We start from the raw sequence: 12376 nt of genomic DNA on the forward strand, positions 1-12376 counted from the left end.
AATTAAAGATCACTTATTACAATATTATTATCATTATTATTATTATATTCGTATTTATTTTTTATAATTTTTTGTCGTATAAGTGGTATATTAATAATATTTTTCATTTAAATTTTGTCCCGACAAAATAAAACACGGATCATACAATCTGGTGGTGGTATAGTATGCGTGCATGGCTAATGGCTGGCGTGTCCGCTTGCCATGCCAGGGTGTAGGTGTAGCGTGCAGCGGCAACTACAATTATCCATCCGTGCCCAGGCCTGCCTACCAGCCGATTTCATGGATGGATTGATCAATCAATTTAGAAAAAAATCAATGGTATATTTATAAATAAAAATTAATTTATGATAAAACTTTTGTATAAGTACTATTTTTAAGTAATCTAAAACTTTTATAAACAAAACACATTCACACCAGGGCCGTTTTCTGGGGTTGCATTTTTCATATTTCCAGCGTGCATTGTACTAGTGGTGAGGACAATGTTGTACTAGGAGATGAGCGTCGGCGAGGCATGATGAGGACAAGTGGCATCATTTGCGTATAATAGTGAGGCATGAGAGGTGTCACGAACAAACAGATGATTACAAACATCCCAACTGCCGCATGCTCCCCCAAAAGAGTAATCATGGATTAGAAAAACAATCCATTAGTACATTTTACGCACGTCCCTTGTCGATTATTACTGTCTTATAAAGAAAAACATTATTTGTGCATATGGCAGTTATGATGCCTGAAGCAAAACCAATGACAGATTGATTTATGCCTAAAAGTTTAACTGAAGGTGCAAAGCCAGTGACAAATTGATGAAATGAAATAACCGAAGGCAGGCCATGACATGCTAAATTAATAGAATGAAACGATAGGCTGTAGAATAAGATACATGGGGTGATCGACACATTTACAAATAATAAATAATTTATAAATAAAACAATTATATATGTATTCTTAATTATCTTATATCAATGTAAGAGCCCAGGATGAAAAAGAAAATTAGACTTCAGTGAAAAAGCCCCAAAATCAACACAAACACAAAATTAATGTTGAAAATTCTACTCCTGGCTTTTAAGTATAAGAAAAAAAATGAGTAAGATAAGGTGATGTTGGGTCACACTGCATACCATGGTGCAGAGGCAACCAATCGATCACGCGATGCAACCGTGCTTCAGTGGAATAATGGTGATACAAAGATTAAAAAGGCCTTAATTTTTTATTAGCTTGCATCAGTTGCAATTAACAATTATCACAGATAACAGGAGTTGAAACGCCAGCCACACTTCAGACATAAAACCCATGGCAAATTCATAATGATGGAATAAGGAAACACCAGCAACCCAGAAAGAATAATATCAGTTTTATGGGTTGTTCCAACTTCAGACGAGCATAGGAATACTTCAAAGCTAAGGACGCATTAGACAATTGAGGCAATCCAGACTATGTACACAGGTGGTTGACCATGCCATCTGGTCATCCATGTTTATTTACAGCAGCAGCGGCACTTGAATTAGGCACAGCCGAATGTGTTCTCGCCACTGTAAGTCATGTAGAGGAAGCCATCCTCATCCTTGTTCTCTTCGTAGATTGCGGACATTAAAGAAGCTGCCAATAGTATGTGTTGAGATAAGGTGAAAAAGGCAGGTGGCATGCGACAGAATGACAAATAAAGAAGAATGTTTTACCAGTTGGCGGCAAGGTGTTCTTCACAAAGACAAAGATGGCCTTTTCTGGGCTAAGTTTAATCCTCTTCCGCACCACATAGACAAACTGTCCAACAGTGAGATCAGCAGGGACAAGGTACCTTCATCAGAAAAAGACAATGTTATATAGCGATACTAGTTAATTGCAAGAAACGAGATCGAAGATACATTTTCTTGTCACTGCTCAACTTAAATACTTAATAGCATAAGATGTCTGGGTATACTAAGTCAATAAGCTACACAAGATTGCTAGCCCAACAAAGAGGAAAACACAACCAATTTCAAGAGGAAAGATGACATCTAAAGCAAATAAACCTAAGGTAAAAGAAAAGCTGCCCCTGTTTCTCTTCCTCCCCAACTAAAGAAATAGTGGTAAAGAGAGAGGAAAGATGAAGTCCTCTCATACATAAAGGACTGCAACTGCAGCTGAATCGGGAGCAACCATGAGATAGAATATCACATCTGCCAAGATGTGGAGAAGAGAGCTTACTTCTTCTTATCGATTTCTGGAACATCAGTCTTGTCAGCCTTCTCAACAATCACCTGAAATAGCATATCACAAACTTTTAGGGAAGACAAATGCATGGGCTGACATGCAAGATGAAAAAGAAGTGGCGGAGATATATTACTGGAATTCTGTCCGAGTACTTCTCACGGATCCTGGCAGATTCTGCTTGCCTCCTCTCTGCAATATCATTCAAGATTCAAATATCATAAGATAGTATGTCCAAATTACATTTGGTTGTCATAAGCAAAGCTAAGATTTTTTTTTCTTTTTTTGCATAATGGTTTCTTGTATTGTAATGTAGTTAGTTACAGGTAATCTATGGCAAGTGTAACAAGACATGCATGCAACCTATCACATTTTTAAGAACAAACAGATCACATTGTGCTAGAAAAATCGCATGCTATCTCCATACAACGGAATGGCATAAACAGATCAAACTGTACTAGAGAAACCACATGATATCTCCAGCAAAGTATAGCATCAAAAGGAAAAGTTATCATCATAGTATAGCATCAACAGAAGTATGCCTTTGTTAAATTAGGAGCCATGTACAAGGATCAATCAGATGAATACCAAGTGCAGGATGTTCCATCAACAAACAGAGTCTACTTCTGCTCTAACTAAAGGCTGGCTTTTGTTAAATTAGAAGACACGTACAATGATCAATTAGACAAATACAGATGCAAAGTGCATATGTTCGATCCACAAGTAGGACAAATTTCTGCTCTAACTAATGAAATATATAGGAGAAAGAATTATAAGAATCACACCATAGGTTGAAAAAAACAGCTTACTAAATCCATGAATCAGTTTGCTTTTGAAAAAACAATGCAGCAGATTAAAACAACATATTCATATAACAGGAAATGGCACATAAAAAAAAAAATCAACCTGAGCAGAAAAGGAAGAACACATTATGTCAGCAAACTTGGACGCCCTTACAATCCTCTGTGAGTAACAGAGCTAAAACAAAAATCTATTGAACAAATTATTGTGCTATCTCGAATGTCATCGAACGACCCTATTGCAGCTCGGAGTAAGGAATCACAAGAGTTAAATCATTCGTTTTGATCATATGAAAAATTCACCAAAAATAAGCAATCCTAAATTGCAGAGTCCTCTTATGCGACTAGGGCCGCGTTCTTTCGTCCTACTAGATAACTTACCACCCTCGTTTTCCGCGCGCACGCTTCCCGAACTGCTAAACGGTGTATTTTTTGTAAAAATTTTCTATGGGAAAGTTATTTTAAAAAATCATATTAATCTATTTTATATTTTTTAATAATTAATAAACAATTAATCATGTATTAATCTAGTACTACATTTTCCATGCCAGGATAAGTTAACTTATCCCCGTCCAAACGAACGCGGCCTAGTTAATACAAAACACATAGCTCTATTGCAAGAGCACTATGCAACACACACAAACATCAAAGCAAGAACCATATATAGCGCAGCCCTCTCATATGCCAACAACAATAAACACAAACGATGACAAAGCAATTCCGACACAAAAAGCTATTCTTCACAAATTCAGCACTCTACCCTCCAGTAACAATCTACAGTCAGATCATCATACCACACAAAAACGCAGACCTAGTTCCGATAACAACGGCCCATCCACATACTCGCAAGTCGCAACCATTCTACCGCACGGTCGATCGAAGCAACCACAGATTGCAACCTAATCGCAACAAATTGAGAGGGCGGGAGGCGCGCGAGCGAGAGAGAGAGAGAAGAAACAAACCGAGTGGGTGCTCGAGCTTGAAGGAAGTCTTCGCCATCTCCAACCTGCGATCGATCCATCCACCAAAACAAACCCCAAGTCAACGCCCTCCATCAAACCGATCGACCCAAAAAAACAAGCACCAGTGCACCACCAAATGGAATCCCCTCACGAACACGAGAAGAAGGCCTCCCAAATCCTCGCGAATTTGGGCGGCCCGTTGGGGGAAAGAGATCGAGGAGCTCACCAATCGAAGGGCTGTGCCGGGGAAGCGAGCGGGCGATCGATCGATCGACGAAGGTTGCGGGGAATCGAGAGGCGAGAAGTCGATCGGTGGAAGCGACCGGAAGAAGAAGAAGGGAAGTCGCGGTAGGGTTTGGTTGGTAGCGTGTCGCCGCTATTTAATGGGGATTTCTTGTTGCGTATTTTACGCTAAACTCCTTGGAAATGAATTTAATTACATGGGAGATGCAGTCCTTTTGTCAGATTATTTCTCGGTTTGGGTTAACACACTTTCAAAATTAATTTTATTGTTTATACTATTAAATAACTAAAAAATAATTAGATAATCTTTCATTGAGCAAAAGAAGACAGCCATGCCATAACAAAATCTCAAATATATTTTTGGTTTGTTAGTTTTGAGAAATTTCAAGACAATTTGCTGATTAGGTTTTGTGGATGGTCTCCTACGCATTGAAAAATCACATCTAAGATAATTTGATTTTTTTTTCTGTTACACGAATAAATGCAATACTACAACTTTTGCAACTTTTTTTTGGCTAACATGGGTTTATACTATTCTTAAGCTAACATGGACAATTGGACATGGGCATATACTCTACTCAAATACCGATTAGTTTTCTAAATGACTTATTACGAGAGACTAACTTGATTTTCAAGGCAAAACCGTGGTTTTCTACATAAAAAATAGCCACCGTTGAACATTCAAGAAGGTGTCTCCTCGTTACACATTCCATCCTCCCATCCATAATTGAATGCGTGTAGCATACCGTCACTGTTATTATTATCCAAGACATGATGGATATAATAATAAATAAAAAACAACAAAATAAATTTATTTGTTTGGGAGATAATGAGTTGCTTCGGCTTAAAGGGCCGACGACCACGCTACGAGGTAGTTCTACATGGGCCGAGTTTTGCTAGGCCCAGTTGGCCAGGCCCAGATTATTTCTTTTATTAAATATTATTTTTGTGAGAATCTATAGCTTTCGTATATCCACTTGCACATGGAGTATATTCTTATGGGGAGTTCGTGGCAGCGGCAAAGGAAAGAACATGCAATCTATGTCAAAGAAAAACTTCATCATTCATTATACCATACTATAAATATCATTATTCACTTTCACTTAAACTCGAATATATTTGTAATACTCCAATGTATTTAGTGATCATTCCCACTAACTCTGATATAATAATTGCTTTAAAATAAAGTCTTTATAAGACTAATAAGGAGGAAAAATAATTGTCTGGCATGAATGGAGTATGTTCTGATCGATTGAGTTGAGTTACTTGTAAGTCATAAAAAAATAAATAAATTAAAAATAATAATTTATGAGCTAAACTTTTATATACTCATAATGTTATAAAAGCTAACGCATAAATTTCCTGCTTGCAGAACTCATGAAACTATCCCATTTCAGAACGATGCACCATTACATGGCACTCGCTCCGTTTCTTTAACTGACACCGTTAACTTTTGGATATATGTTTAATCGTTCGTCTTATTTAAAAAAATTATATAATTATTGATTGTTTTGTTATGATTTGATTTATTACTAAAGTAACTTCAAGTATGATATATAAATTTGCATATTTAGACAAAGGATTTGAATAAGACGAAAGGTAAAACGTAAATTCAACAATCAATGGTGTCAATAAAAATAATCGGAGAGAGTATTTTTCTTTTGTTCGGGGGTAGGGGATATTAACATATAAAACAAGCATGTCGAGAATATATAGCAGTTAAACTAGAATGGCGAGAATATACATAACATACAAAATTAAACTATATCTGATGGCAACGCAACTATGGTTCCTATCATTTCTCTTTTTTAAAGGAAAAGCGAAAACATATTTTTGCAAAAGAAAAATAATTTACAAGTAAAACTTTTATATACATGTTCATATTGACTCAAAAGCAAAAGTTATAAAAAACATAATGAAAAAACTACAAAATCAAGCCAAAAATTATGTTCTAATAAAATTCAAATTTTGGTTTATAAGCAATTGGAACCGCGAAATGATTGCAACCTATATGCATATACGTTAACACAATCCATTCGTACATATTAGCATGATTAAATTGAAAGGTGTGCTGGACTCGCAATAATGTGGGCTTGCATATTACATGGGATTAATTAAAAGCATATTGAGCTCTAGCTTTCCAAGCTATAGCAAAAACAAAATTGGTTTTATGCACCATATGCATATGATACACACTGCTTAAGATAATTTTAGCTAGCTGACACAGCTAGTACACTAACTTAACCTCACCCTAATTACTAACACTACATACACTAACCTCACCCTAATTAGTAACACTAATTGCCAACTAATTAACTACCCGGCTCGAGGTAAACATCACAAGAAAGCAAGCAAGTAAGCAACCATGCATGCATTTCCAAAAAGAAAGCCACCTCACTTACTTATAACTACGTACGTTACTACTAGCTACGTACTAGCTAGCTAGCAAATCTTCAAGCTCGAGCAAGCATGCATGCATTCATGCGTGCAATGCAATGCAATGCAATGCATGCCTCGTCGTCGATCGTCTTCGTCTACTGCTGCTCCGACGAGAAGGCGGTCTTGGGGAGGACGGCGTCCCTGACCTTCCTCATCTCCCTCCCCTTGCTCCTCCCCCTGCCGATGTCCGGCGGCGGCGACGCCGCGCTCATCCTCTCCATCTTCCTCGCCAGCCACTCGTGCGGCGGCAGCATCTTCATCTCCTCCTCGTCTTCGTCTTCGTCACCGCGCCTTGACGAGGACGAGCCGGCCGCAGGGATGGCCACCGGCGCCGACGACCGCCCCTTGCTCCTCCTTGCAGCAGCAGCAGCAGTAGCAGCAGCCCCGGCTTCCTCGTGCTGCCACCTGTTCTTAACCTTCCGGACGGCGAGCGCCGCCGCTTCTTTGCTGCTCTGATCCTGATGCTGCAGCAGCACGTCCCACACTTCCCCTTCGTCGAACTCCTCTTCTTCCTCCTCTCGACGACGAGCCACTCCTGCCATGGACGCGTTCTGATGGCTAAAGAAGCTAGCTCTTCTCTCCTATGGCGTGAGGCTGTGGCACTTGGCAATGCTGTGCGTATATTTGTGATCACAAGCCGAACAATGCAGGCGACGCGTCGAGACAACATTGCACTGGCATGGCAGCTCACCGACCAACAGACTCACAGGTGTTTTCACTCGAGTGCTTCAGTGGAATACTGGATACAAGTATACTCCACCAGTACTGAGACAGTGACCTTTCTTTGTATTCCGCCACATATGGAGTAGTACTATTTTTGCTTGGGAATCTAGGGCTCCCATGCACTACAACACGAACCCCCATACACCAACAGATAAGTTGCAACAGATTTTTTAAGCGTTGCATGGTCTAGAAGGACTTAGTCAATCTCATGCAGCCACGCCTGAGTGAATCCACCAAAATAAAAACCGAATCATCTTCCCACCCCCACCATCCCAGCAGGCCCGGCCATCGTGCACAACAGTATCAACCCTAATTTCGTGGTGCAGATCCGTATCGCTAAATTCCTCATCCCTAATCCCTCTCGTCCGAGTCATCTCTCTTTAATGGAAGCAGACCGCATCAGAACCATGGATCAGCGCCGATATATGTCTTCCTGCTATAGGCAGCCATGCCAGATCGTTCAGCGCCACGGGGACCGAATCGATGGGAAGTTTGCAACAGGGATCGGGCAAGACGAGGCAGCCGCAGCCTAGGTTTGATATACCTTAATTTGTGTTCCACAGTTCTCTCTCTCTTCACGTTACCCTGTTCTGATCTATAGCGCTGCTTGTCCTTAAGATTAATTGTGTTGTTCAGGATTGGCAAATCCTTGGTTGTGCAATCGATGGGTATACTGCCTAGCTAGTTGAGTTGCTATTTTTTTCCGCAGAAGATCCTACAATATCCTTAAATCCTCTCATCTATATATATGGTTATGATCAAGCCACAATTACATATATTATATGCACATCAATTACAGAACTTGGCAATAGACTGGTATCATCTAGCCGCCTGATGCGTACTAATTAACCAAGTATTACTTCAAATGGTTCTTGAGTACCTGTGGGTTGGTAAGTAGAATTTATGATTTTAACTACTGCTAGAGTTCAGATATGAACAACTCTACTTACTGCTCTAATTATTAATGTTCGTTCTGGATAAAAAAGGTAGAACAGTTTTGCTTCTCCTGTCGATAAATAACTGATGCTTTCTTCAAGCCCTACTCCAAGGTATATCACTCCCATATATTGTTACGCAGATAGTACCATTTTTATTCACAGTTATGTTTGTTATACTACAATATTGCAGTGAACAAACCTAGGTATATGAATATTATCAAATTGTAATCATTTGGTACATTGTCCTATACAAAACTAATGTCAAATCACAATATTGCTTTGTATAAATTTGTGCCCTTCAGTCAGTTGACAAAAATGAATAACAGTAGATCAACTATAGTTGAACAGGAAGATAATATGCATAATCATGGAAACCATGCATTTTAACCCCTAGCTGCACATCTTGATATAATTTATCTACTGATATTGGAAGAAACCGTTTAACTTTATTAGTGTCCTCAATAACTGAAATATTTTTCCAATAACAAATATAGACACATAGTTTATGAATATATGCATGTGTTAATTCCTCATCCAGTACAGAAACTAATATTCCTGCTTATTTTTAATTAATTTTGAAATAAGCCAGAAAACTACTAACATTTTCAGTGTGCCTTTCTTCAGAAAAAAATTGCATTGCATATAATCCTGAAGAATTAAGATGTTTGCTTCAAACAGAAAGGTAACATCTTTCACAGTTACATTATTTTTGTTGGACACTTTGCTTCCTAGTTTTAATGACTTCTTGTAGTTAATAATCACTTTCTATTTGATATTTACAATTATATGATGATCTTTCAGGTCTGAACAGTCAATCGGAGATTCCATATATATCTGGAGATACTCTTATCAAACAGGGGAAGAACTGAAGAAGAGTTTGATAAAAAAAATGACAGAATATTTATATTTTGCTAGGATAGATTTTTGTGCTAGATATAGCATTACGGTGTGTTGACAAGTTGTATGATGATACTTTTATATAAATCAATATATGGAGATTTTTGCTTATAATATTTGTAAGTCATTCTCTTTGAAATGGAATTGGTGTTTGGTGCAACATATTGTGAATCATTAGTTGAAAAATTGCCACATGAGCAACGATCATTGATAATTGCTTATAGCAATGCATAAATGTGTCATCTGGCAATGCTTACATCTCGTGGCTGCTTCCACCTTGCAACGGTTATTGTTGTGTGTTACAACGCTTATATATCTATTGCTCTAGACCCTAGCAACGTATGGACCCTAGCAACGCCAGCAAAAGCAACACATAGTTAATATGTTGCTACAAGTCATTACAATGCTTATTTAGACCTTTAGCCACGTATACATATGTTGCTATAGGGGGGTTCCCCTTGCCATCCCATCGTTCTGCGGTTGCAATTGCTTCCAAGTCAAAATTTGGATTTTAGAATTTAATTTTAGACTTAATTTTATGGTTTTTTTCATCGTGATTTATTTTACACATTTTTCTTTTAAATCGTTAAGGATACATATATATAAGAGTTTTACCTGTTGATTATTTTTCATTTGTAAAAACACGTTTTCGCTTTTTCTTTAAAAAGCGAAACGATGGGAGCCTAGGATTATTGCTGTCCAGGATGAAAAATAATTATTCCATGAATCGGAGATGGCTTGTTTCCCTTAAGGTGGTATGTCCCCGTTTCTTGGCATCACATTATAGTTTTGAATTTCTTTTTTTAAAATGAAAAAGTGGCTATTAATATGTATCAATATGTGATGACATCCTATATATCACTTTACATACATATGCAGTTATAAATTTGATCAATAATACTTCAAACAAAAGGAGAAAAATAAGTAAACTATTATGGTCATAGTTGTTTTTCTTTGAACTTAATCATATAGGTCAAATTTAAATTCCATGCCTTTTCAATTGGTCTATGTTGTCCGAATTTTCATAACTATTTAAATGACATGAAAAAAACAAATTGACTCCATCGAGAGTTGGGCAAAAAGACTTTCCTTCACTAAGACAAAAGCCCCTAATATGTGAATGTTCATTTAAAGCCGACACCTCACCAATTGGTTGTTTTCGACCTCTCACTACAACAAAATGTGCATCTAGAGACATTTTCAAAGAAACAACTTGGAAAAATGTATCTACCGAAGCCACTTCCCACCCCACCTCATTACGTAGATACGGATGGGAGAGATAGATCAATGAACCATCTCTATAGATAAATCAATCTATTTTATAAAAATAAAATAGGATATGGATAAAATTTTGTAGAAACCATCGGTAGGACAGGCATGAAAAAATTGTGTCAACTGATGAAAAGATTTATTTTTGGTGCTTGTTTCCAGAGGAAAAGAAAAATCTCCGGACGTTTCCTAGTTAAGTTCGTGGGGTTTTTTCTATTTCTCGGAAGTGGTTACGATCAACAGAGCCACAGAGGTACGTACAAAACAAATCTGTTGTCCCCTTCAATCAATCTTCCAATACCTCGTAGAACGCTGCCCGGCTGTCGCCCCCGGTGGGACAGAAAAAATATAGAATTGTCACCTCTAAATGATGTAGATATTGGATCCAGAGAAAAATTGGCACATATAGTATTAGTGTTGATTCTTTAAATAACCACTTATTGGATGTGGTGGCGTAGTTGTGCCCCTCTCCCCCTCGGCCTCTTCGTTTCCTAGCTAGATTCGACTTTGGGCCATTGGATCTAGTAGGGTGAGATGGTGAAGGCAGGGGCAGGGGCAGGGGCTCAAGGGAGACAATGACGATGGGGGATCGCGGAAGGATGGCGACAATAGCGGCACAGTTTGTGCGATGGCGGCGACTCGAGGAATTAATCTAGTTTTAGACCCTAGTGCATTTACAATTTAGCGATTATTCATATGTTGAGAATATGGGGACTTGGATGTGTGTTCGTCTGTTGATGTGAATATTATATTTAATTGGATTATTCAAAAATTTATGTTGTTTATTCATGTGTTATAAGGTGTTTGATTGTTCTGAGTGAGGATGTTAGCGGTGGTGGTGGTGGTGGGGGGTGGGTGGGGTGGGGAGGGGCATATCAAGGATCTGGGGCCCGAAGCTTCGGCTTGATTCAACCTAGTTTTCTTTTTTCATTCATACGAACCTAAATGTGTCAATTCTATTTTAGTCGCATTGGTGTTGGTTGCCTCCATTGATGCCGCCAAGCTGGTGTTGGATGAAAATTCAGCACCTATGGTCCTTTCCTAACTAGCACCAATAGCCTTCGTCTCTATAGTAGTGCTTGGTAAAACTGCTTGTGGTGAGGTGCTTGTGTGATGATCTTTTCTTCATAGTACTAGCTAAATGTCCATGGGTTTGATGTTGTACTATATATTATTCAGATCAAAATAAAATGAATTATCAATTTCTTCATAGGACGGGGATTCTCCACATTTTTGTTATGCATTTCTTTTTGCAGGAAGCTAACAAACACGGTAAATTATATATCATTCGTGTGATGTAAAATTAGCATTTATATTACATATATGTGTGTGACTTTGTTTGACAGACCTTTCCCTGGATGAACTTGTTTTCTAGATACAAATTTACAAACTAATTAACAAGTATGCAAAACGATTCATACTATATATAAAACAATAAGTAACTCCAGAGAGTCAATCGATTACTGAGGACACAATTTTAGAACAAAATCTATTTGGGCTTATAATTAAATGGGAATATAATTTATGGGGACTATCTATACATATGTAGATATTTTTTTCTCACATAATTTTTCAAATCTAAATACGGTATATTGTGGTGTAATCTGAGACTTGCATGAATCTACAATATAATTGTTGTGTAAAAACTTTCAAAAAATCCATGGTAGCATGCTAGTAGCTGCTTCCGTGAAGCCGAGGTCAAGGGTCAAATACCCTCCCAATGCGTGCGCTAGATTTTTTTTTTCATTCTCTACTTGCACGAGTCTAGGAGAAAATCTTAACGATCAAAAAACACATGAAAGTTACAAACAAGTTACAATATAATAACAATATAATTACTACATCCGTCCTAAATGTTAGACGTCATTGACTTTTTTATAAATGTTTGACTATTCGTCTTATTCAAATTTTTTTGTCA

The 12376-nt window shown here is 37.9% G+C and overlaps 2 protein-coding genes and 1 long non-coding RNA gene across 5 annotated transcripts; 1 reads left to right on the top strand and 2 right to left on the bottom strand.

Moving 5' to 3' along the window:
* Positions 1–1180: 1180 nt before the first annotated feature.
* Positions 1181–4288, bottom strand: LOC102701366 (autophagy-related protein 8A). The gene is made up of 6 exons (XM_006657692.3): positions 4176–4288; positions 3950–3993; positions 2324–2379; positions 2185–2237; positions 1677–1795; positions 1181–1596 (listed from the first exon to the last, which is right to left on the bottom strand). The coding sequence occupies exons 2-6, from the start codon at positions 3984–3986 to the stop codon at positions 1502–1504; spliced, it is 360 nt and encodes a 119-aa protein (XP_006657755.1). The 5' UTR covers positions 3987–3993; positions 4176–4288; the 3' UTR covers positions 1181–1501.
* Positions 4289–6726: 2438 nt separating this feature from the next.
* LOC102710607 lies at positions 6727–7173 on the bottom strand. Its single transcript, XM_006658543.1, has one exon. The coding sequence runs from the start codon at positions 7171–7173 to the stop codon at positions 6727–6729; it is 447 nt and encodes a 148-aa protein (XP_006658606.1).
* Positions 7174–7635: 462 nt separating this feature from the next.
* On the top strand, positions 7636–9283 carry LOC107304625. Of its 3 annotated transcripts, none has more exons than XR_001550700.1 (5): positions 7636–7887; positions 7991–8244; positions 8341–8403; positions 8917–8974; positions 9094–9283. It is a non-coding gene; the product is annotated as an uncharacterized LOC107304625 (long non-coding RNA). The 3 variants fall into 3 exon arrangements; XR_001550699.1 differs by having other exon boundaries at positions 8154–8244; XR_001550698.1 differs by having other exon boundaries at positions 7636–8244.
* Positions 9284–12376: the final 3093 nt, after the last annotated feature.

This window comes from Oryza brachyantha, chromosome 7, assembly GCF_000231095.2.
Source record: "Oryza brachyantha chromosome 7, ObraRS2, whole genome shotgun sequence".
Taxonomy (NCBI): domain Eukaryota; kingdom Viridiplantae; phylum Streptophyta; class Magnoliopsida; order Poales; family Poaceae; genus Oryza; species Oryza brachyantha.